This window comes from Solanum lycopersicum, chromosome 6 (assembly GCF_036512215.1).
Source record: "Solanum lycopersicum chromosome 6, SLM_r2.1".
NCBI lineage: Eukaryota > Viridiplantae > Streptophyta > Magnoliopsida > Solanales > Solanaceae > Solanum > Solanum lycopersicum.
In genome coordinates, this window is record NC_090805.1 from 38,719,881 (window position 1) to 38,741,510 (window position 21,630).

The 21,630-nt window shown below is 34.4% G+C and overlaps 1 protein-coding gene and 2 long non-coding RNA genes across 3 annotated transcripts; 2 read left to right on the top strand and 1 right to left on the bottom strand.

Moving 5' to 3' along the window:
* Window positions 1-706: 706 nt before the first annotated feature.
* SRP14 (signal recognition particle subunit SRP14) lies at window positions 707-9,677 on the bottom strand. Its single transcript, NM_001317927.1, has 4 exons — window positions 9,599-9,677; window positions 8,740-8,833; window positions 8,538-8,647; window positions 707-1,169 (listed from the first exon to the last, which is right to left on the bottom strand). Exons 1-4 carry the CDS (start codon window positions 9,599-9,601, stop codon window positions 999-1,001), a joined length of 378 nt encoding a protein of 125 aa, NP_001304856.1. The 5' UTR covers window positions 9,602-9,677; the 3' UTR covers window positions 707-998.
* On the top strand, window positions 1,164-5,731 carry LOC138349151 (uncharacterized). The gene is made up of 3 exons (XR_011221753.1): window positions 1,164-1,308; window positions 1,743-2,614; window positions 5,437-5,731. It is a non-coding gene; the product is annotated as an uncharacterized lncRNA (long non-coding RNA).
* Window positions 9,678-12,081: 2,404 nt separating the features above from the next.
* LOC138349053 (uncharacterized) lies at window positions 12,082-13,186 on the top strand. Its single transcript, XR_011221580.1, has 2 exons — window positions 12,082-12,222; window positions 12,883-13,186. It is a non-coding gene; the product is annotated as an uncharacterized lncRNA (long non-coding RNA).
* Window positions 13,187-21,630: the final 8,444 nt, after the last annotated feature.

Sequence of the window (21,630 nt, forward strand, 5' to 3'; positions counted from 1 at the left end):
ATATATTTTAATCTGCTTCACCATGATCCTCGCTTGATATTAACGAGGCGTTTTTGGTATATAGTGAAGACTTGCAGAGGGACTACTTTTATAAAAGTAAATATTAGTGGGCTTTACTGGACTTCCACGCAACTATCATAGAAATCATTTACCTCTTCTTTTTATTAGAAAAAGAGTGAGTTTTTGGTATGATAATTACCCTTCAAATCTTCAATACTATCATTGTGAGTTCGAGCCCTCGAGAGAATATATATATATATATATATATATATATTATTCAACTCGGAGATAAAAAGTGACAAACACTAATAAATAGTGAGACAGATCAAAAATCCACCTAAAATATTTTGATTTTTGAAGTTCTATACTCAAACTTTCAAGTGTTTGAACTTCATACTTAAACCATCACCAAATATTTATCGAAATACATCTCTAACTTCCGTTGTTCACTTTTCCTGGTTGAAATGCCAACCAGACCACAAGACTGATCTCCTTTTTTATACATGCAAAGGGCTATGGAGCTGGCATCCACTAAATTAAAAGAAAACACACCAAACAATGTGCCAATTTCATGACTAAATGGTTTTGGAACAGTGGAAAAAGAACTGGTTGAACAAAAAGAAGCAAAAAAATGTCATTTTAAGTTCCCACAACCAAAAAGTATGGACATATGCAGTTGACATGACATTCAAGTATGTAGGCATACTACTTTTAATTTGGTCCCATCTACTTTCAATTGCCAAAGCTGTTGTTCAAGGAATTAAAAGATCAAGATTATGACAAAATTCCTTCAACTGTTCCATAACCCAACAAGCTCTTTAAAAAGTTTGACTAATTTAGATGTGAATAATCAAATTGAGTAAAAACACCTCCTTTCTTCATTCTATGCAGTGGAGTTGTAATGAAGTTTCAGACTTGTCGCCCCAAATGGATGGGGTTCAAATCCTACAACTCTATCCTAGAAACAAAATGGGGGAATAAACCAAAGGACTAAAGTTTCATGTAGAGGCTTTAGCAGCAGCAGATTTCTTTTTCGAAATATCCATCTTTTTGTCAGAATCAGTAGCCTTCCTCTTGTCCTTCCTCTCCCTCTTCTTTAGTGCAGTCAACCGGGCCTTCAGCAAAATTGCATAAGATGCTTGGAAACGCTGGTGATCTTTTGCTCCAACCTGTTAGTTCAATATAATCAAGTGCATCATTAGAGCCACAAGAAGTGAAATGATGCATCAAAACATAAACAACAATTGTATAAACTACATAAGCAACAAGCAAAGACGTGAATACAAATAAGATGACACCACCCATAAGGTGCCTGTTTTATAGATGATTGGTTTTCCTTTCGTAGAGAACAATATTTTGGTTTACATTCTTTATTTTTTGGTGTATGGCTTGTATATGGGATTTCTCCAATCATTAATTAAAACATTACCTTATCAAAAAGAGCAACAAGCAAGAGATGAACACAAACAAGATGAAGAAAAAAAAAGACTACTAAAGTAAAGAAAATTCAAGTTGGTGTTCTTGTCTCCATTTTAGGATGAGGAGAGGCATTCAAGAAGGAAAATGGGGGAGGGCTAACTAGCAGACATACCAGATAAAGTTCTATACTAAAGGGACGTTCACATTCTTAGACACATGACGGGCTGTATCAGCCCATACTTCATGAAATATGTACCATGTGAAAACCTTGTAAATTTCTAAATTTCAAGAAGTAACAAATCAACCAGTATTTGCATGTGCAGGTGAGCGAAATTTAGAACAGAAGTGTGCAACATGCAAATGCTGAAAGGGCTAGCTAGCAGACATACCAGACAAAGTTCTATATTAAAGCGACATTTCACATTCTTGTAACATGACCAGATGTTTTAGCCCAAAATTAGTGCCATGTGTACCATGTGAAAAATCTTGTCAATTTCTCAATTTCAAGAAGTAACAAATCAAAGAGTATTTGCATGTGCAGGTGAGCAAAATTCAGAACAGAAGTGTGCAACTCACAAATGTTGAAAGGGATAGCTAGCAGATACACAAGACAAAGTTCTATATTAAAGAGACACATTCACATTCTTAGACAAGTGACAAGCTAAAAAACTTCATGTCATGTGTATCATGTGGAAAACCTTGTCAATTTCTCAATTTCAAGAAGTAACTAATCAAAGCATATTTGCATGTGCAGGTGAGCAGAATTCAGAACAAAACTGTGCAACTCGCAAATGCTGAAAGGGCTAGCTAACAGACATACCAGACAAAGTTCTATATTAAAGGGAAGTTCACATTCTTAAAGACACGTGATGGGCCGTGTCAGCCCAAACTTCATGCCATGTGTACCATGTAGAAAACCTTGTCAATTTCTCAATTTCAAGAAGTAACAAATCAAAGGAGTATATGGATGTGCAGGTGAGCTATATTCAGAACAAGTGTGCAACTCGCAAATACTGAAAGGGCTAGCTAGCGGACATACCCAACCAAAGTTCTATATTAAAGCGGCTCTCACATTCTTAGATACATGACGGGCTGTTTCAGCCCAAACTCCATGCCGTGTGTTGTACCATGTGGAAAACCTTGTCAATTTCCCAATTTTAAGAAGTAACAAATCAAAGAGTATTTGCATGTGCAGGTGAGCAAAATTCAGAAATGTACAAACATCCTAAAATATCTGCTAACTGCTCTGCTATTTCTAAACCCTTTCTTTACATCAAAAATACAAAATATTCATACAATTTTCTTTGATTATCTAGATTGGGTTAGAGATATCCTCAAAGCATCTGTTGTTTCTTCTCTCCATACTGACCACTATATGCAATATGGTATTATCTTACCGTCCCTTCTGACTCTGTTCCCTCCCTCCACTCCTTATGCATCAGCTAAGTAGGTCAGCAATGTGTTCAGGCGTTACCCAATTTGCTCGAGATATACTTGGAAACACAGACCAGATCTGTGATACAATCTTCCAATGAAGAAAAGATGATTATTAGTTTCTTCATTCTCCTAGCCCAAAAACAAAACATCTGGATACCATCTGAAAGCCCCTCCTTTCCAATTTTTCATCAGTGAGACATGCTCTTCAGGTCACCAACCAAGTGCACCTTGTTTGGGACACTGCACTTCCAAATCTGTTTCCAAGGACCTGGTATGTCCCCTCCTTCCTGGTTGCTCCACCACTTCATTTCTCTAGAGTCTTCTTAATAAGAACTAGTCATCACTGTCATGTTCCCACCTCATTGTGTCTGATCCTGTAGATAAACCTAAGAAACCACTAAGCACTTGTAATAACTCAACAAATCTACCCACTTCTCAATCATTCAAGTGCCTTCTGAATGTGAGATTCCACCTTGAGGGGACAGAGAGTGTGTTTGGTATGAAGGAAAACATTTTCTGGAAAATGTTTTCCAATTTCCACATGTTTGGTTGGGACAAAAGTTTCGGAAAATGATTTCCAAATCAACTCATTTTCCTCAAAATTAAGGAAAATGACTTCCCTTCAAAAATTAAGGAAAACATTTTCCATAACTCACCTCCAATTTCAAATTACTTTTTTTTGGGAAAATCATCAATTTAAATAAATATTTTCAATTTCAAAATTTTATTTTTTCACCAGATCCTTGACCCTAACCCCCGGCCAGCCCCCCCCAACCCCAACCCCAACCCCTCCTCAAAAAATTAATTTTGCTTTTTAAAAATATTTTCAACTTCAAATTTTTTATTTTTTAACTCCTACCCCTCCCCCCCACTCCCGGCCAGCCCCCCTACCAGCCCCCACCCACCCCAATCCCCAAAAAAATTAATTTTGTTTTTTAAAAATACTATCAAATTCAAATTTTTATTTTTTCACTCCTATCCCCTCCCCCTCCCCCCGCCCTGCCCCCACCCCACCCCCACCACCACCCAAAAAAATAATAATTTTGATTTTGAAAAATATTTTCAATATCATAAATTATTTTTTACTCTAGTAAAAATAAAAAATGTCTCTCAAAAACATTTTTCATTCATAAATCAAACACTAAAAATCATATCCAGAAAATATTTTCTACTCACCAACCAAACATGAGAAAATAAGTCCAAAATTTACTTGTTTTCCAGGAAAACATTTTCTAGGAAAACATTTTCCATGGAAAACATTTTCCTCCATACCAAACTGTAACGACCCGTTTAGTCGTTTTGAGCAACAGACTTCAATTCTGGAAAAACTGGCAGAAGCGACGGACCCCACGACGGACCGTCAAGGGCACGAGGGACCGTCGCAGGGTCTCGTTTCAAAACACTTAGAAAATCTGAAATTGGGTACTAAAAATCGACTCTCTGAACTTTGTGACGGAATGGCAGGACGGACCGTCACAGGTGTGACGGACCGTCACAGACCCTTGGTGGAAATTTGGGTCTCTGAACTCTGCGACGACCTGCAGGACGGACCGTCGCAGGCACGACGGCCCGTCACAGGTTGCGCAAATCCCAGGCAGAGTCGGATTTCTGGTTAAGTTTTAAGGGACGTTTTTGACTATTCTTGCCTTAATTATAAAGTTCGTGGGGTTATATTAATAACTCAAATTCTTGAGGGGTTAAAAGAGGTAACCCTAAGTTAATTAGTGGGGTATTATTGCCATCTTTTATTCTTAATTATATACTAATTAGGGTAAAAGAAAGAGGGTTTGAATAAAGAAAATAGAAAGAACAAGAGAGAGAGAGAAAATCGAACGAGAAGGGAGAAACAAAGCTTTGGGAAAATTCTTGCTTGATTCAACTCTTCGGTGGAGGTAGGTTATGGTTTTCATGCTTTCATAGTAAACTCTTAATAGAGAATGATATGTATTGGTAGTATTGTAAACCCTACTATAAGCTTAATTGTATGTTTGCGTGAATATGATTATGTGATTGTGATAAGATAAGCATGATGAAAATATTGAATCCCAAATCTTGAAAGGAAACTTTAATATACATTATTAATGATGATGCCTTGGTATAGAAGAAGGCTTGATGAATTAAAGTAATAGGATTGATGATACCTTGGTATAGAGAAGGCCTGATGATTTACAGAATGATGTAGGGGATCGGGTGTCACGAACCGACACGTAGATATAGGGGATCAGAGTGTCACGTACCGACACAAGAGGAATAATGAATATGAGGGATCGGAGTGTCACGTACCGACACAAGAGAATTAAAGATAATGAATCTTGAAAGATGTTAATATACTCAATCTAACGAACATAATTCCCAAATGAGTATGGTGTTGAGGCTTGAGCCCTCATGGATGAACTTGATGGTACTTATTGATGATTATAATACTTGTTGTGGCTACATGTTGAGTTTTATAGTTGATTTACGATAATATTGATATATACTGTTCCCTATTTTGAGTTGGCCGATGATATCTACTCAGTACCCGTGTTTTGTACTGACCCCTACTTTTATGTTTTCTTCTTGTTTATTTGTGGAGTGCAGCAAACGTGCCATCGTCTTCAACTCAACAGTAATTCAAGCCAGTCTTACTACATCGGAAATTCAGGGTGAGCTAATGCTTCTAGCTTGGACTGGATCTTCTTCTTCAAGTCTTGATGCCTTGAACTTCCGGCATGGACTAGCTTCTTATGTATTTTTAGCTTTTAGAATACTCTTAGTTTAGTCATTTGATCGTAGATGTTCTTGTGATGATGACTTCCAGGTTTTGGAAATAATAGATGTTGAATATTGATAGTTATTGAATTGATTTTATTAATGAGTTAAGTCTTCCGCATTATTTTCTACTGTTATTACATTGAAATGTTAAGGTTTAGATTGGTTGGTTCGCTCACATAGGAGGGTAAGTGTGGGTGCCAGTCGCAACCCGGTTTGGGTCGTGACACAAACACACCCAGAGTGTCAACTATTGATGCTTCAGAGTTGCTACAAAATGAGAACAGTTCCGAAAATGAGCTCATTAAAGGCTCGAGTCCAATCCATTTATCTCTCGGAAAAAGGATCTAGGTGTCATTCCACACACTACAGTCTATATTCCCAGCCAACATAGACCATATTAGAACACAAATAGTTACTCTGCCCATATTTTTATAGTTACTTCCTTCCAGAGTGCATGATCCTCACCAACAAACCTCCATTTTGTCAATAAGCATCTGTTTTGAAGCCCCAGATTCCTAATACCAAGTCAACCATAAGCTGAGCAGTTTGGCATTTCACTTAGTGAATACCTCTGCCCTCCTTATTACCTAACATAGAAAGTCCTCAACTTGTATGGTATCCTCCACCTGAAGGCATTAGAAATAAGGACATGACATGTGTTGGCAATGAGTCCAATACTGAGTTCATAAGAGTACTACTTCCTCCAAGAGATAAACATCGGGCTTTCCAATTGGCTAGTTTTTCAAGTGTTATCAAACGCGAAAAGCGCAAAAAAACTCTAAGGCCCATTGGACCTTTATGTGCAAACAAAGAATGGGCTTTAATGAAAAAAGGCACAAAGGGAGAAAAAATTACAAATATATATGCTGAGTCCAAGACGAATAATTATAAACACAAATAACAAATATATGACTGAAGAAATCGAAAAAAATAATGATAAAGTACCTTTTCAAAAAAAATGTGATTAAGTGAAATATCAATTGTTTAGTGTCACCTCTTCGGCAGAGACACATTGGCAAGGAAAAATATGTCTTAGAACACTGGTGACGACACCGAAGCGCACATAAAGCAAGTCGAGCGCTCAACACATTTTGAGTTTGGTTACTAATTTTTTCAATAATCTCATCCCAAACTTCTAGCTCCTTATGATTGTTTCCAAGGGGCATCCCCAAGTAAGTTGGTCGGGAAATTCTCAATTTTACAACTCAAGATGTTGGACTGATGACTTACATGCGTCCACCACAAGTCAATGGACCAAGTCCGTTCACATAGTAAGAACAGTGCAGAAAGAAAAACTTAAAATAAAGAACACAAAATGTTTACGTGTTAACCCCCTTGCTTAAGGAAGGAGAAAATCACAACCTGTCTCACAGGATTTCGCCAATTCCATTACTTCAAAGAGTTAAGATCCCGATTACAAACTCTTGCAACCTAGGAAATGAACTCTTAATCCCTTCTCCTTTCGTAACAGCTTTGTTACTCATAAACAAAGTAATACCTCTATTGCCTACTACGCCAACAAGCTAAGTTAATGTAGACTTCAAGAACACGACATAGCTAACTCTAGCTACAACTCAAACTTTTAACAACGATTACAACTGAAATGATCTGATTCCTTTATAACATATGAACAGATCTTACACTGTATAAACACGAGACGATAAACTAAAATAACAACTAAAGGGAACAGTAGATCACTCGATCAGATCTCTTGATGCATATGAGAATATTTCTTTTTGAGAGTGGATTTTGCCGTATGGAAATCTTCAACTCAAAAATTAGGAAACGTCCCTTGACAAGATGACTATTATAAGATGGACAAACTACCTAGTGCAACGCCATTGGCTGAGTACTATTCCTCTGAAAAGGTGCACCAACCACTGCAATTGTGGCAGCAGTTGCAGCTTTACAACTGTCCTTTGCACATTGCCTGAAACTCTCAGTCCCTCATGGGATCAGGTCCCCAACTAGATGTCATAGTTTGTTAAATCATCGAAACTTATAACATGGACAGGCATTGAATTTGTGGAACTTCTTTGACAGGGAAACTACTACCTTTCCTCCAATTTTACAAATGGACCAAAAATTGCCCAAAGATCACCAAAATCATTCTGATGTACATGATCTGATCTGCTTTAGCATCTTAGAAAACAACTATATCATCAGCAATAATGAAAGGAAATCTACATCTCTTCCCCTGCTTGATTGCCTATCCTGAAACCTTTTATCCACTGTTCTGAATAGTACCTCTCATCATACTACTGAAACCTTCCATAGCTAATATGAAAAGGCAAAGAGAGGGGGGTCTCCCCGAGTCCTCTTTCTCTGAGGGAAAATTCCAGCAATTTCTCCTATGACTAGAATTCAGGACAGTATTGATACAAAAACCATCCACTTTAACCATCTTCCACCAAAACCCATTTTTTAAAGAAGGTTGAGAAGTAACTCCCAGTTGACATGATCATAATGGGTTCTCTATAGCTAGGTTTCACATGATCCCTGGATCTTCACCTTCGAGTCTAGAATCCACAGGTTCACTGACTAAAAGAGTTGCATCCATAATTTGTTTGCCTTTTATGAGAAATTGTCCCTTTATGTGCTCTAATATTGTATTACAAGCATGTACGATACCTATTAGTTATCAATCAAGTAAACAAGGACCACGACTCCCATTCTCTATGCACCACAAGGCTACCATCCTTTTTTTGAATTTGATGCTCTCAATCTCAAACATACAGGCCAGGACCTAGAATTATCTATATTTGCACATTTAAACTTATGCTAAAAAATAATTCATACAACAAACTAACACCCTCAATGTTCCAGAGAACATAGTGCCCAACAAAGCAAAAAAATGGGGAAAACGACAAGACTTGCAAAAAGAAGGTGATGGAAAAAGGTAAGAGACTTTCTATTGTGATAATTACCATTGTGGAAATATTCTTTTTCCCATCAGTTGCTCGGATGAGGCACTTAAATTCAAGAGTTTCACCAGCTGTCTTCATCTTATTCCGTTGGGCTTTAGATTTATCAGAAGCTATACAAAGGACAAGATTGCTCAATCAGTATTACTCATAAAGAGAATACAAAGCACAAAACACAGGAAAACCAACGAAGAGGCAAACTCACAGTGTTTAAGCGTAACCCAAACGGAACCATGCTCAGTAGTTCGCTCAAACATACTCGTCAGTTCATTGAGGAATGGGTCTGGCTGTAATCGCACCTGACAAATCCAATTCAGATCAGTAATTGTCAACTTATGTTCTACCAAAAAGATGGACAAAGCCACTTCTTTCAAACTTCCCAAAAATAAGCAAAATGCCATATAATTTTGTATCCACAAATAGGAAGCACATTGAACTCCACAATGTGATTACTTAACATAAACAATGTGAGCATGCTTCACCAGTGCCACCTGAATAAAGGAGGAAGAAATACAGTAGTTGGGTAGCTTGAGTGTGTGCTCAGGAGAGAAAGCAAGGATGAAACCAGTGTGTAGACTTAGAAGATTCCTGTAATTTCGCTTATTTCTACGCTGGCTATCAACCCAACCCATGTAATCCTCCTCCTTTATCCAGTTAAAGGATGAAGTAAAAACATCAGATTCAACAAATTTTCTAACCTACACATCAAATTCATCAGCACTCGAGTATAATGCTAAGTGGGAAAGTTTTCCATCACCTCAACCCCCAATTAGTTAATTCAATCGATAAGCACCATTTTAAACTGGTATTAACTAATTTCCACAATTCAATATAGTGAGATTCGGGATACATACATAACAACTCAAGAACACAAAGAATCTAACATGAATTTATACTCTACAGAAACCCATAATCTCAAAAAGGAAATATAGATCAAATAAAGCTGAAAACGGCGTAAACAAAGAAAAATTAACATCAAAAAATTCTACATTGTTTGATTTCCAGATTTGATTCGAAAGAGTATTGCGATCAATTGATTTTGATGAGTTGAAGTTAGCGCTTACCATCTTCGAACAGCAAATCTCAAAACTCAAAAACCAAAACTTCAACACAGCGATGAAGAGAAGCGATGGGTCAAAGAAACGTCAAGGGGTATATATTTCTGTATTAAAATTCAATAAAAATGTATTTATTACTCCTATGACTCAAAAATATGGTTTTTTCATTAAATTCATATTTCTTTTCTATGTAAACACATTTTTTTCCTAATGATGTTTCTTTTTTATTTTTTTTATTTGTAGATGTTTATCTTATTTCAATTTGTAAAAAGATTAAAGGGGATCTTTATTGGTATCTAGATGAAAAATTATGGGAACTTTCATATATAGTCACTCAATAATAGCCTAATTACTCTGCATAACTATAGTTTGATAATTACAATTCGTAACATGTTATAGGAAGGAAAGAGGAAGCAAGATCGAGAGAGAGGAGAGAGGACAAAAAGTGGAAGAGAGGTGAATTGTATATGTATACTGATTAGATAATTGTACATTATACATATGTATTTGTATATATGGCAAACAAGATTTGGAGAAGGAGGAAAGAGGCGATCAAGATTGGGAGAGAGAAGAGAGAGAGGACAAAAAGTGGGAGAGAGGTGAATTGTATATGTATATTGATTTAGATAACGGTATATTATGCATATGAATTTGTATATATGACAAGCGAGATTGGGGGAGAGAGGAGAGAGGCGAGCGAGAGAGGAAAAAGAGTGGGAGAGAGACGAATTGTATATGTATATCGATTAGATAATTGTATATATCCATATGCATTTGTATATTTTGGCGAATTTACATATACAAATGTGGCTAATTATACAAGCTCGAAGTCAACCCACATAATTAATGTATAATGTTAGTCGTAAGTGGTAATTATAACAAACTATAGATATGATGAGTAATTATGTAGTATAAGTTTGCTTAACCGCATAATTTTCTCAAAAATTAATGATGAGATTATTGTATCTTTTTTCTTAAAGAGCCATGTATCATTGGTTGAAAAGTTACCCGAGGTTATTCTATTTTAATTAAAATTTGATTGAAAAGAAAAGAAAATATTATTTTCTAATGGTTTGCAATTATCATGATTTTAAAATAAAAAAATAAACATAGCTTTCTTTAAAAGTAATATTTGTATTTGGAACAAAAAAAAAATAAATAAATATATATATATTACTCTTATTTGTACGAACACAACAATTAAGTATGGTGAGTTTAGTTGTACTATAAATGTCATTGGTTGTGGATTTTAGGTTGTTTGCTTAACACGTGTATACTTCTTTTTTCCAGTAAAACGATTGTATGTCAAAACACATCAAAGTTCTGCCTTCCTTCTCCAAATGAGCTTCTCTTTTTCTCTTCTTCATGTCTTTCTATCTCATTTTTATCTTTCACTTTGTTGTTTTGCTCTCATTGTTTTTCCTTGCTTTCTCATCATCTTCTTCTTCTAAGTGTTTTGATTAAATTTTGTTGAATCTTCCATTTTAATTTTGGTTTTGGTTTTGGGTTAATTTTATATTCTATTGTTTTGATAGTACGACCAATTTTTGTTGGTATGTGGTTATAGGTATATTGCATGGACGGAATTTCTATGTTGAGTCCACTTCTTCTTCATCTCATATTTACAAAAGCGTAGGCCCATCATAACTTTGCAGTGATGAGTTCTATTATAAGTGGGTAAAGCAAAAAAGTTATTCTGTTAACAAACACCTCTAAATATAATTATGTATGATGACATAAACATATTTTGTAGATGACAAAACCCAAACGTGGAGAAAACACTAAGGAGAAAAAAAGCAATCCCTTCAAAAATAAAAAAAGATGGAAGGAGAGTTCAAAGAGCCCGCGGAAATGCAATATCTGTCAAGGTAAATTCAGCAAAAAAATTTGTCGATATCCCAGAGCACACAAAGGAATGTAATGCAAAAAAGGTTAGTACTAATTTACATTGTTAAGTGCTAGCAAACTACTTAATAATTTGGGTCTTTAGATATGATAATGTCAAAAAGTCTGCTAGATTAGGTTCTAAAGAAATGAATGAAACCTTGTTCTTTTCTTTGTTGTACAGACTATGCATGCTTAATTCATACATTGTAATTCTGTTCATAACTAAACATTTATTTTGAAATATGTCTTTATTAAGTAGTGGAGTATAGACTATTGTCCTGTCCCGTCAATTTTTAATAAGATTTTACATCCAGATAGGTGCGAAAGATTCTAGAGTTTTGGAGAAGTTTATAGAAAACTCTATAAGCCCTTAGATATTCTAAGAAAACTCTATAGTTCCTTAGGTATTTCCTTGGAAGACTCTAAAATAACTTAGAAGATGTCTTAGAAAGCTTTGGAATATCCTAAAACTTGTAGAAAGTTTTAGAGAGGGACCAAAATGTAATTGTTAGGAGGACTTATAAAATAAATATTATTTACACTTTAGCCCCTAGATTGTAGTACAAATAAATGGGCACTCATTTGTAAATCAACCAAACAAAGTTATAAGCAATCTTCCAAAGTTAATACAAAAGTCTTCTTCAAAGTTCTCATTTATTCTTTCTACATCTTTCTTTACACTATCTTCGCAATCTTAGCATAAAGGGTTTACTTGAACTTACAATATCGTGAAAAACTTATGAGTAAGTTGTCAAGTGTCACACGGAGCTTTAATAAGACTCTAAGTTTGTGACACTATGCATACTTAATTCATACATTGAAGCTATGTTTATAACTAGAAATGATTGTTTTGCGTTGTTATATATGTCACTTTGTTTTGATAGACACAATGTAATAAATTTATTATGATGGGGAAAGGATAAAAAGAAAGAGATTAGTAACACTATCAAATTAGTTACTAATTCATTAAAACTATACTTATATATAGAATACTTGTTAAACAAATGTGTAGGGGAAATATTGTATTCTATTACTTAATAATTTGGGTCTTTAGATGTGATGATATCACATGTCTGCTAGATTATAATGGGGAAAGAATAAAAAGAAACAGAATAGTAATATGTTCCAGTTTAGTTTCTATTCATTAAAACTATCCTTATATGTAGAATAGTTATTTAAACTAATTTGTGTAGGGAATGTGTAGTACATATTAATATTGTCCTGTTATAGCTTAGAAGTATACCACTACTTAATTTAAGTTTTTAGATGTTATAATACCAAAAGTAACACAAATCTATATTAGAGTTTTAACTAGTTATTTTCTTCATTGAAAACACCATACATGCTAATTGATATTAACTCTGTTTAGAACTAAAATTTCATTTGTTTTATTAAAATTTCAGATAAGGCAACTGCAAAGGCAGCACAGGCAGCTAGAGCTATTCAAGCTGCTCATAAAAGGAAGAAGGTCAAGAGCAAGTTGTATTAAAAGAAATATGAAAGACTTATTTTACTTGATCACTTTTGGATCAAAGAATTAAGGCAGAAGCAAGTTCTATTACTAAATATATTTGCTACTACGTTAATGTTTTCTCATAATTTTATGATAACTATAATGTTGTAACAGATTACTGCATCATTGTTGTTATGATGCTTTTCTCTCATTTTTAAAAACGTTGATTTACTAAAGATACTATTAATACGTTACTATTTTCTCATAGTTTTTGTTGACTATAATGATGTAACAGATTACTACATCATTGCTGTGATGCTATATATCTCACTTTGAAGACATTGGTTTATTAAAAATATTGCTATTACGTTTATGTTTTCTCATAATTTTATATTGTCTCTAATATTGTAACGGACTAATGCATCATTGTTGTGATACTGCCTATTTCTCACTTTGAATAAGTTGGTTTACTAAAGATACTGCTACTACGTTAATGTTTTCTCATAGTTTTTGTTGAATATGTTCCCTTATAGCTTTGGAGAAATGAACTCAATTTTTGCTCTTTACTTAACTTGAAACTTAACTCTTACAGAATACTTAATTCCCTTATAGCCTTTGAGATGTTTACTCAACTCTTTACTTTTTGCTCAACTTGTAACTTGATCCTTAAAACAAGGTTAGACCCTTCAAATTAGACAAGTTTTCAACTCCATACTCCACTAAGGTGAGCTTTTTTTTTTCTTTATAACAAATTAAATTTTTTTAAATAATCAACTAGTTGAAACAATAAATATTGATATTCAGTATAAATATCACTAAAATCTCTCAATTAACACTAAATGTATTGTTATTAAATGTCTCTTTTGTTGCGATAAATCAATCGATCAAGTAAATTTGCCATAAAAAATAATTCAATGCTTGATATTTTTCTTTTCGTAGTCAACCAAGTCCTATATATTATGCCTTAATATACTTATTTCTACCCGATAATTTTATACCTCATAAACTTAAACATAATTTAATTTAGAAAAAATTATGTGGATAAGTAAATATATATTAGTTAATTAGTTAACATAGCTACAATTTGCGTTAGTTACAATTTGTGATCAACTTTTTGTTATAATTAAGTTTTTTAGATTTGTATAATTTGTGTGTTTGTACAATTTAATTTGTATGTGTATAATGTAATTATATATAATATAATTTGTATAACTTTTAAAATTAGGATGTTTATGTTTGTATAAATTCGTTAATTCGAGTTTATACATAAATAGTTGAATTATACAAATGTACAACGAATTATACCAAAGAGTACGTAAACTATAGTTACAACTTACAACATGTAAATAAACAAACTATAGTTATGAAACATAATTAATTTTAGGGAAAATGGTCAAAAATACCCCTCGACTTTGTTTATTAGTTGAATATGCCTTTGCCGCTAAAATGAAGTTATTTTTACCCTTGCCATCTACAAACTTATTACATATACCCCTCAATTGGATGAAAAATCCTAAATCAACAGAAATAACCCGATTTACTTAAATTAACCAATTTAAATCCAACCAGACCCGACCCACTTATCATTACGTGATAATGCTGAATTTTTTGAACATATTTTTTTCATTACGTGATAAAATTTCTCATGCACCTATTGAAGAAATCATGAGAACACCTATAATATTGATGAACTACAAAGGAGCAAAAGGCCAAGAAAAGAATATTTTTCTTATGGAAATTATTTTTAAATTTTTGTTGTTGATAATGAATCATTAGATTATTTTGAAGTTATATATTCTTCAGATGCTAAATTTTGGAAAGAGGCAATAAAAATTGAAAGTGATTAAATAATGAAAAATAAAACATGAATTTTGACTGACTTACCTCCTGGTGCAAAACCTATTGATTGTAAATGAATTTTCAAAAAGAAACTTAATCCTGATGGATCTATAGATAACTATAAAGCTCGGTTAGTAGCAAAAGGATTTTCTCAAAAATAAAATATTTATTATTTTGATACTTTTGCACTAGTGACCAGAATTTTTCTATTCGAATTTTAATTGTCTTAGCATCTATTCACAAGCTTTTTATTCACCAAATGGATGTAAAAACAACTTTCTTAAATGGTGATTTAGAAGAAGAAATTTATATGGTATAACTTGAAGGATATATTATTCTTGGACAAGAAAATAAGGTTTGTAAGTTAATTAAATCTCTTTATGGCCTAAAACAAACTTTTAAATACTGGCATGAAAAATTAAATCAAGTCTTATTGATAGATAATTTTACCTCTGTTGAAGTGGATAAATGTGTTTATACCAAAATTGTTGATAATGATTATGTGATAATATGTTTATATGTTGATGACATGCTTATATCTGCTAAAAGTTTAAATAGGGATAATGCACAAGTACCCCCTCAACCTATGCCCGAAACTTCAGAGACACACTTATACTATACTAAGATCCTATTATCCCCCTAAACTTATTTTATTAATAATTTCTACCCCTTTTCGGCCTACGTGGCACAATCTTGTGGTCCAACACTGGTTGACTTTTTCTTTCAAGCTAGTGCCACGTAGGCCGAAAAGGGGTAAAAAATTACTTATAAAATAAGTTCAGGGAGGTAATAGGACCTTAGTATTAATATAAGTGTGTCTCTGAGATTCGGGCATAGGTTGAGGAGGTACTTGTGCATTTTCCCCTTTAAATATTGTGAATAGTACTAAATTATTTTTGTCTACTGATTTTGATATGAAAGATATGGGTGAAGTAAATATGATTTTGGGAGTTAAGGTAATAAGGAGTGAAGATGGTATAATTTTGTCACAAGAACATTATGTGGAAAGACTTCTTAAATAGTTGAACGTTTTGAGGTGAAACCTATAGCCACTCCTTATGATGCTAACTCTAAATTGAAAAAAGAATTATGGTGACCCAGTTGCTCAATCAAACAATGCTTAAATTATTGAAAGTCTATAGCATTTGATGAATTTTACTAGGCTTGATATGTCTATGTTATTTTTAAATTGAGTAGATATACTCATAATCTCAAAAATGAGCATTGATTTACATTTAATAGACCGATGAAATATTTGAGAAAAACCATGAATTATGATAGTACGTATAGTGGATTTGCTTCTACTTTAGAAGGGTATTATGATGCAACCTGAATCTTTGATTCATATGAGACAAAATCCACGAATGGATATCTGTTCACCTTAGATGGTGGTGGAGTATCCTGAAAATCAGCTAAACAGATGATCATAGCTAGATCGACTTTGGAGTCAGAGTTTGTAGCTCTGGAGCTGGCTGGTTCTGAGGCTGAGTGTCTAAGAAATTTTTTAGCGAATATCCTTTTGATAAAGGATGAATTTCCTCCAGTGTTTATACATTGTGATTCTCAAGCCGCAATTGCTATTGCTAAGAATAAATTTTATAATTGTAAGAGCAGACACATGAAATTGAGGCATGATGTCATTAAGCAACTGCTGGAAGATGGAGTAATTGCAATAGATTATGTTAAGTCAAAATTGAACTTGGACGATTCATTTACTAAACCCGTGGGAAGAAAATTAATTTCTCAGACCTTAATAGAGATGGATTTAAGGCCAATTAATAGTCAATACAGATGGAAACACTAACCTATGTGATTGCAGATCCCATGAAGTATGTTTATGGTAATAACAAGTCGATATTGGCTCTGCACACTAAATGAGAGTGTTTGAAACTGTTATTAAAAATGAGGGATGAGTTATTAACTCTTAATGAATTCATAGTCCTTAATTAAAAATGGTGTATTTAAAGTAGTGTACACTTGATGAATTCACCTGTATGAGAGTTGTAGTGTGGCCGCTCCTACGAGACTTTGGCCTAGTCTCTAGAGCTCTCATGAATACCAGGCATGCACATGACCTAGTGGCGCAAAACCGCGTTGAACAGCAAAATTATTGTGGTCAAAATGTGATTGGTAAAGTCTCTGATTTACAACTAGAATTATTTGGTTCATAGAAATATTATATTTCACCAATAATTTTGTAAATCAATTTTATTGATCTAAGTTTGATTTATAGTCCGAAAGACACCAAATCTATTGCATATGTCTTGAAAATTCAGCAAGTTATATTTTATTCGTATAAAATCTTTTGAAATAAGTAGGGGATCGTATGTAAAATAATGATAGTATTTTATTTCAAAAGAATCTATATTTTTAAGATAAATTATTTAAAAGTGTAATTAAGATATTTTGCATTACTCGGGCAAATGGCAACTTGGCCAGCTGTTTCTTGAAAACCATTTGAACTAATCAAATGGAAAGCTTACATTTTGGCCTATAAATAAACATTATCTTTCACTTTTCAATTGACATTATATATATTTGTTCTGTTGTTTCTCCCTCACTCTCGTTCTATCCTCTATTCTCTATGACTTTCTAGTTTAATTACTTTATTATATTGTTGGTTATTTATTTTATTTTCTAAATCCCTTGCTGATGATGATTAATTTGTTGATGATTGTATCGTCTATTTACATTAGGGAAGTGCCTGTTTATTTTTAGGGAAATATTTCACGCCGTTGAAATAGTTTCTTAGGATAGTGTCCAACACAGCTCAAGTATTAATTTTGTGCACTATTATTATATATCATCGTAGTAATTTTTATCTTAATTTCAGGACTACTATTTTGCTAAATAATAAAGTTAATTATTATTACTATGAAATTTTCTTTTATTTCACCAACAATATGTACTAAGTATGATAGTCATGCATGAAATATTTGAAACCATGAGAAATATCTACGGCTCGACTTCTAATTTTGAATTTTTTTCAAGTCTGGGCTCACCTATCAGACCTATCTAAGGCTCGTGCATTGAACGACGGACCGTCCTGGAGAACCATTGAAAAATATAAAAAAAAAAACTTGACATTTCGAAAAAAATCTAACTCACCGACCACGCCACCACCTACAGACCGTCGAGCCACCTATGGTCCGTGGATTGTGTCGTTGGGTCTGACACAAGTCTGTTAAAAAAGAAGCTTTCTCCCTTTTGAATCTGAGGTGTTACACAAAGTGTATCGTCGTTCAAATCCTCGATATCCTTTAACATAAGGAAAAGACTAACATTATTCGTTATTTTCGGGTCATTTCGTTGCATTCAATATCAATAGTCTTAGGAGACATAGCATCTACGTTCTTTTTAGTAAGATATCTGAAAATACTTTTGGATACCTTATCAACATTTTTTCAGACACAATTAGAGCATTTCAAAATTACCGTTACGCGAACATCTTTTTTCTAAGTTAGGAACCGCAATCGAAATATGATTTACTCAATTTTCTATTTTTAATTCAAAACAAAAAAAGGATAAAATAAAAATTACTAACTTATCGAATAAACCATTATCTCGTTAAGGATTGTCATACCTGCACTTTTACCTTCAAGGATATAAACATATAAAGTACATATTATATTATAAAAAGGAATTTTTGCTCAAAAATAACTTATATATGCTTCATAGTTATAGTTTGTCAATTACGATTCGTAATTATATGTTAAAGGCATGAGAGAGGAGAGCCAGATAGGGCATAGAGCATAGAGAAGCAAATTATATATGTATATCTTCAAAAATAAGTGTATATATGCAACTGATATACATATGCATTTGTATATCTGGCGAGCGAGATTGGAGAGGGGAAAGGGGGAGAGGCGAGCGAGATTGGGAGAAGGGAAGAGAGAGGCAAGCGAGACAAGGTAGAGAGTGGAGAGAGACTAATCATATTTGTATAAGTAACACCCCGTAGCCAAAACAGACCAAAAATTAATTTTTCAGAAAAATCTACAGGTGCAACCGATGTGATTATCGATGGACCGTTTCCTGACCCACGGTCCGTCCTGCACAATCGTCGATGGGATCAGAGACTCCCAAAAACTCAGTCGGAAAAATTGGCTAAGTCTTGATCTACAGACAAACCTACAGTCCGTAGGTCAGACAACGGTTCGTAGTCTGTGACCGTCGATCAAGACCCCTATTTCACCCACTCTCTGACAAGAGCTACGGATGACCAGCACGGTCCGTAGGTGGACCTGAGGTCCGTAGGTCTGACCGTAGGTGGGAAATTAGCAGACAGTTAAGAAGAAATGTAGTTGGGTCAACTTCAAATGGTCATAAGTCTTAGCATAAAATGAATTAGGTATCTCATGACCTACCCACAGATAGGTAATTGAATTACCTTTTCAAAGCCACCGACCTTACTAAAATTAGACCTCCGAGTAAAAATTTATGCCCGTTTTAGTAAAGGTCTGTCGAATAGGCCCAACCGACGGGGCGTCGGTCAATCGACGGACCGTCAGTCTTGGCCGTCAATTGGTCTGACATAAACTTTCCTATGGGTCTTTTGGACCTTTCTCACTTTATTTAAGCCCTAAGTTACGTCGTTTTGACCCTAAATCACCACATATTAATCAGTTTCAGCCTAGAAACATAATTAAAACATATCTAAGTCAAATCATTAAATCATAACTTAGAAAATTAGAAGCAAGAGAGGAGAAAAAAGCTCAAGAACCATAGGTCAAAAACGCCACAAGATCCTGCAGTTCAAGCTCCGAATTCTAAGTATTTTTCCGTGGATTTCATCATCAGGTATGTGGGATTTCACTGGTGGGTTCCTTTCACCCATTGGGTCCCTAGTTTTCAGTCAGATTCTTGATTCTATTAATCATGATTAAACCTAGGGTTTCTAGAACTTTTATAGAACTTCATGAACTTATTAAATATATATTTCAAAATAAGATTATCATGTTATTACTCAGATTATCACATGAATTTCAGAACCCTAGCTTTGTATTTCTTTAGTCCTTGAATTACACATGCTAGGTTAAATATTTCAGTTATTCAGTTATACATGCCTCAGTTTTTAATGCATCATTATCAGTTTAAAAATGTTGCATTCTCAGTTTGCATGTTCAATTTTGAGCTATCCAGTATTTACAGAAAATTCAGACATAATCAATTAACTATATAAATCTATGGGAGTAGCATAATACCGAGTTAGACTAGGGTTCAGCATACCCAATAGTCCCAGAACTACTAGCCAAGTAGCTTGTAAGTCCCCTTTGTGGGAAATCAGTTTAGTGATCATGCCAGCATGCCTTTATACCTTTGGCAGGGTATATTGGGTCCTTTTGATGGGGCGTATACATCGGACTCCACATTTAGCTCATGTGGTTTTATTATCGTTTATTAGTAGCTCTCACAGATCAGTCAGACCTCTTCATTGACCATTTATCAGTATATTCGGTATTTAGTTTCAACATGTTATAAATTGGTCATTGCATCAGTTAGCTCAGCTTTTAGTTTATCATGTCAGATTATTATACTGTTTTTATCCTTGTTCAGTTATATTTTATTTCAGCTTTAATCTACCCTACATGCTCAGTACCTTTCAAGTACTGACGCATACATGTGCTACATCTTCTCGTGATGTAGGTTCAGATTCACAGCATCTAGATCACGCATAGATCGATTTCCGATCTCTAGTTCAGCAGATTCAATAGTGAGTCCTCATTATCCGAGGACAACAGTCATGATTTTCATTTCAGTATTTTAGTCATTTAGTTTCAGTTTTTGCTAGATTTAGCTGGGGCTTGTCCCAGTATTTCTAGTCCAGTTTAGAGGCTATTTTCAGACATAGTTAGATTCAGCTTAGTATTGAGTTAATATTTTCTTTGTATTAAACTCATTATTTTCAAATATCTCAATTATAGAATATGGGTATTCCCCATCTTTTCAGATTTAATATGATTTAGCTTCTGCATCAGTTTATTATCTTTAATATGCTCATGATCATGCCAGCAGGGTTAGCTTGGGATCACTTGTGGTTCTAAGTTCCGTGTTCGCGTCTCGGGGGTATCTCGGGGCGTGACAAAACTTGGTATCAAAGCACTAGGTTTAAGTGTCCTAGGATTTCTGAAAAGTCGCACTAAGTAGAGTCATTTTTCATGGGTGTGAAGTGCACCACATCTAATGAGAGGGAGGCTGTGAAGTGTTTTAGGAAAAACTTCACTTTCTTGTTACTCTTATCGTGCGTGAGGTATGATTATTCCATTCTAAATTGACGTTCTACGTTTCAAATCATGTGAATGCCATGAATCAAATGCAGCTCTTCCAGCCCCAGATCAGGAAGTCTCCAATGTTGAGTTCAAAAATGCCATACAGATGTTGGCTCAGAGTATGACTATCCAGAATAATAGGGTTCATGCTCATGTGAATGAAAAAAGTGGATCATTAGCAGTAAGGGTCCTTGACTTTGTTAGGATGAATCCGCATGAGTTCTTAGGAGCGCAAATTAATGAGAATCCTTAGAATTTCTCAGATGAGATCAAGAAGATCTTTGAGGTAATGCAATTCACTGGAAATGATCGAGTCGAGTTAGTATCATACCAGTTGAAGGATGTTGCTTATATTTGGTACACTCAGTGGAAGGAGAATAGGGGTGCGAATGCGGCTCCTATCACTTGGGATTGCTTTAGTGAGACTTTTCTCGACAGGTTTTTCTCAATAGAGTTGAGAGAAACAAAAGCCTATGAATTCACGAACTTAAGGCAGGATAATATGATAGTCCAAGAGTATGGACTCAAGTTTAAACAACTCTCCAGGTATGCTCCTCGCATGGTTGCTGACTCCAGGGCTCAGAAGAATA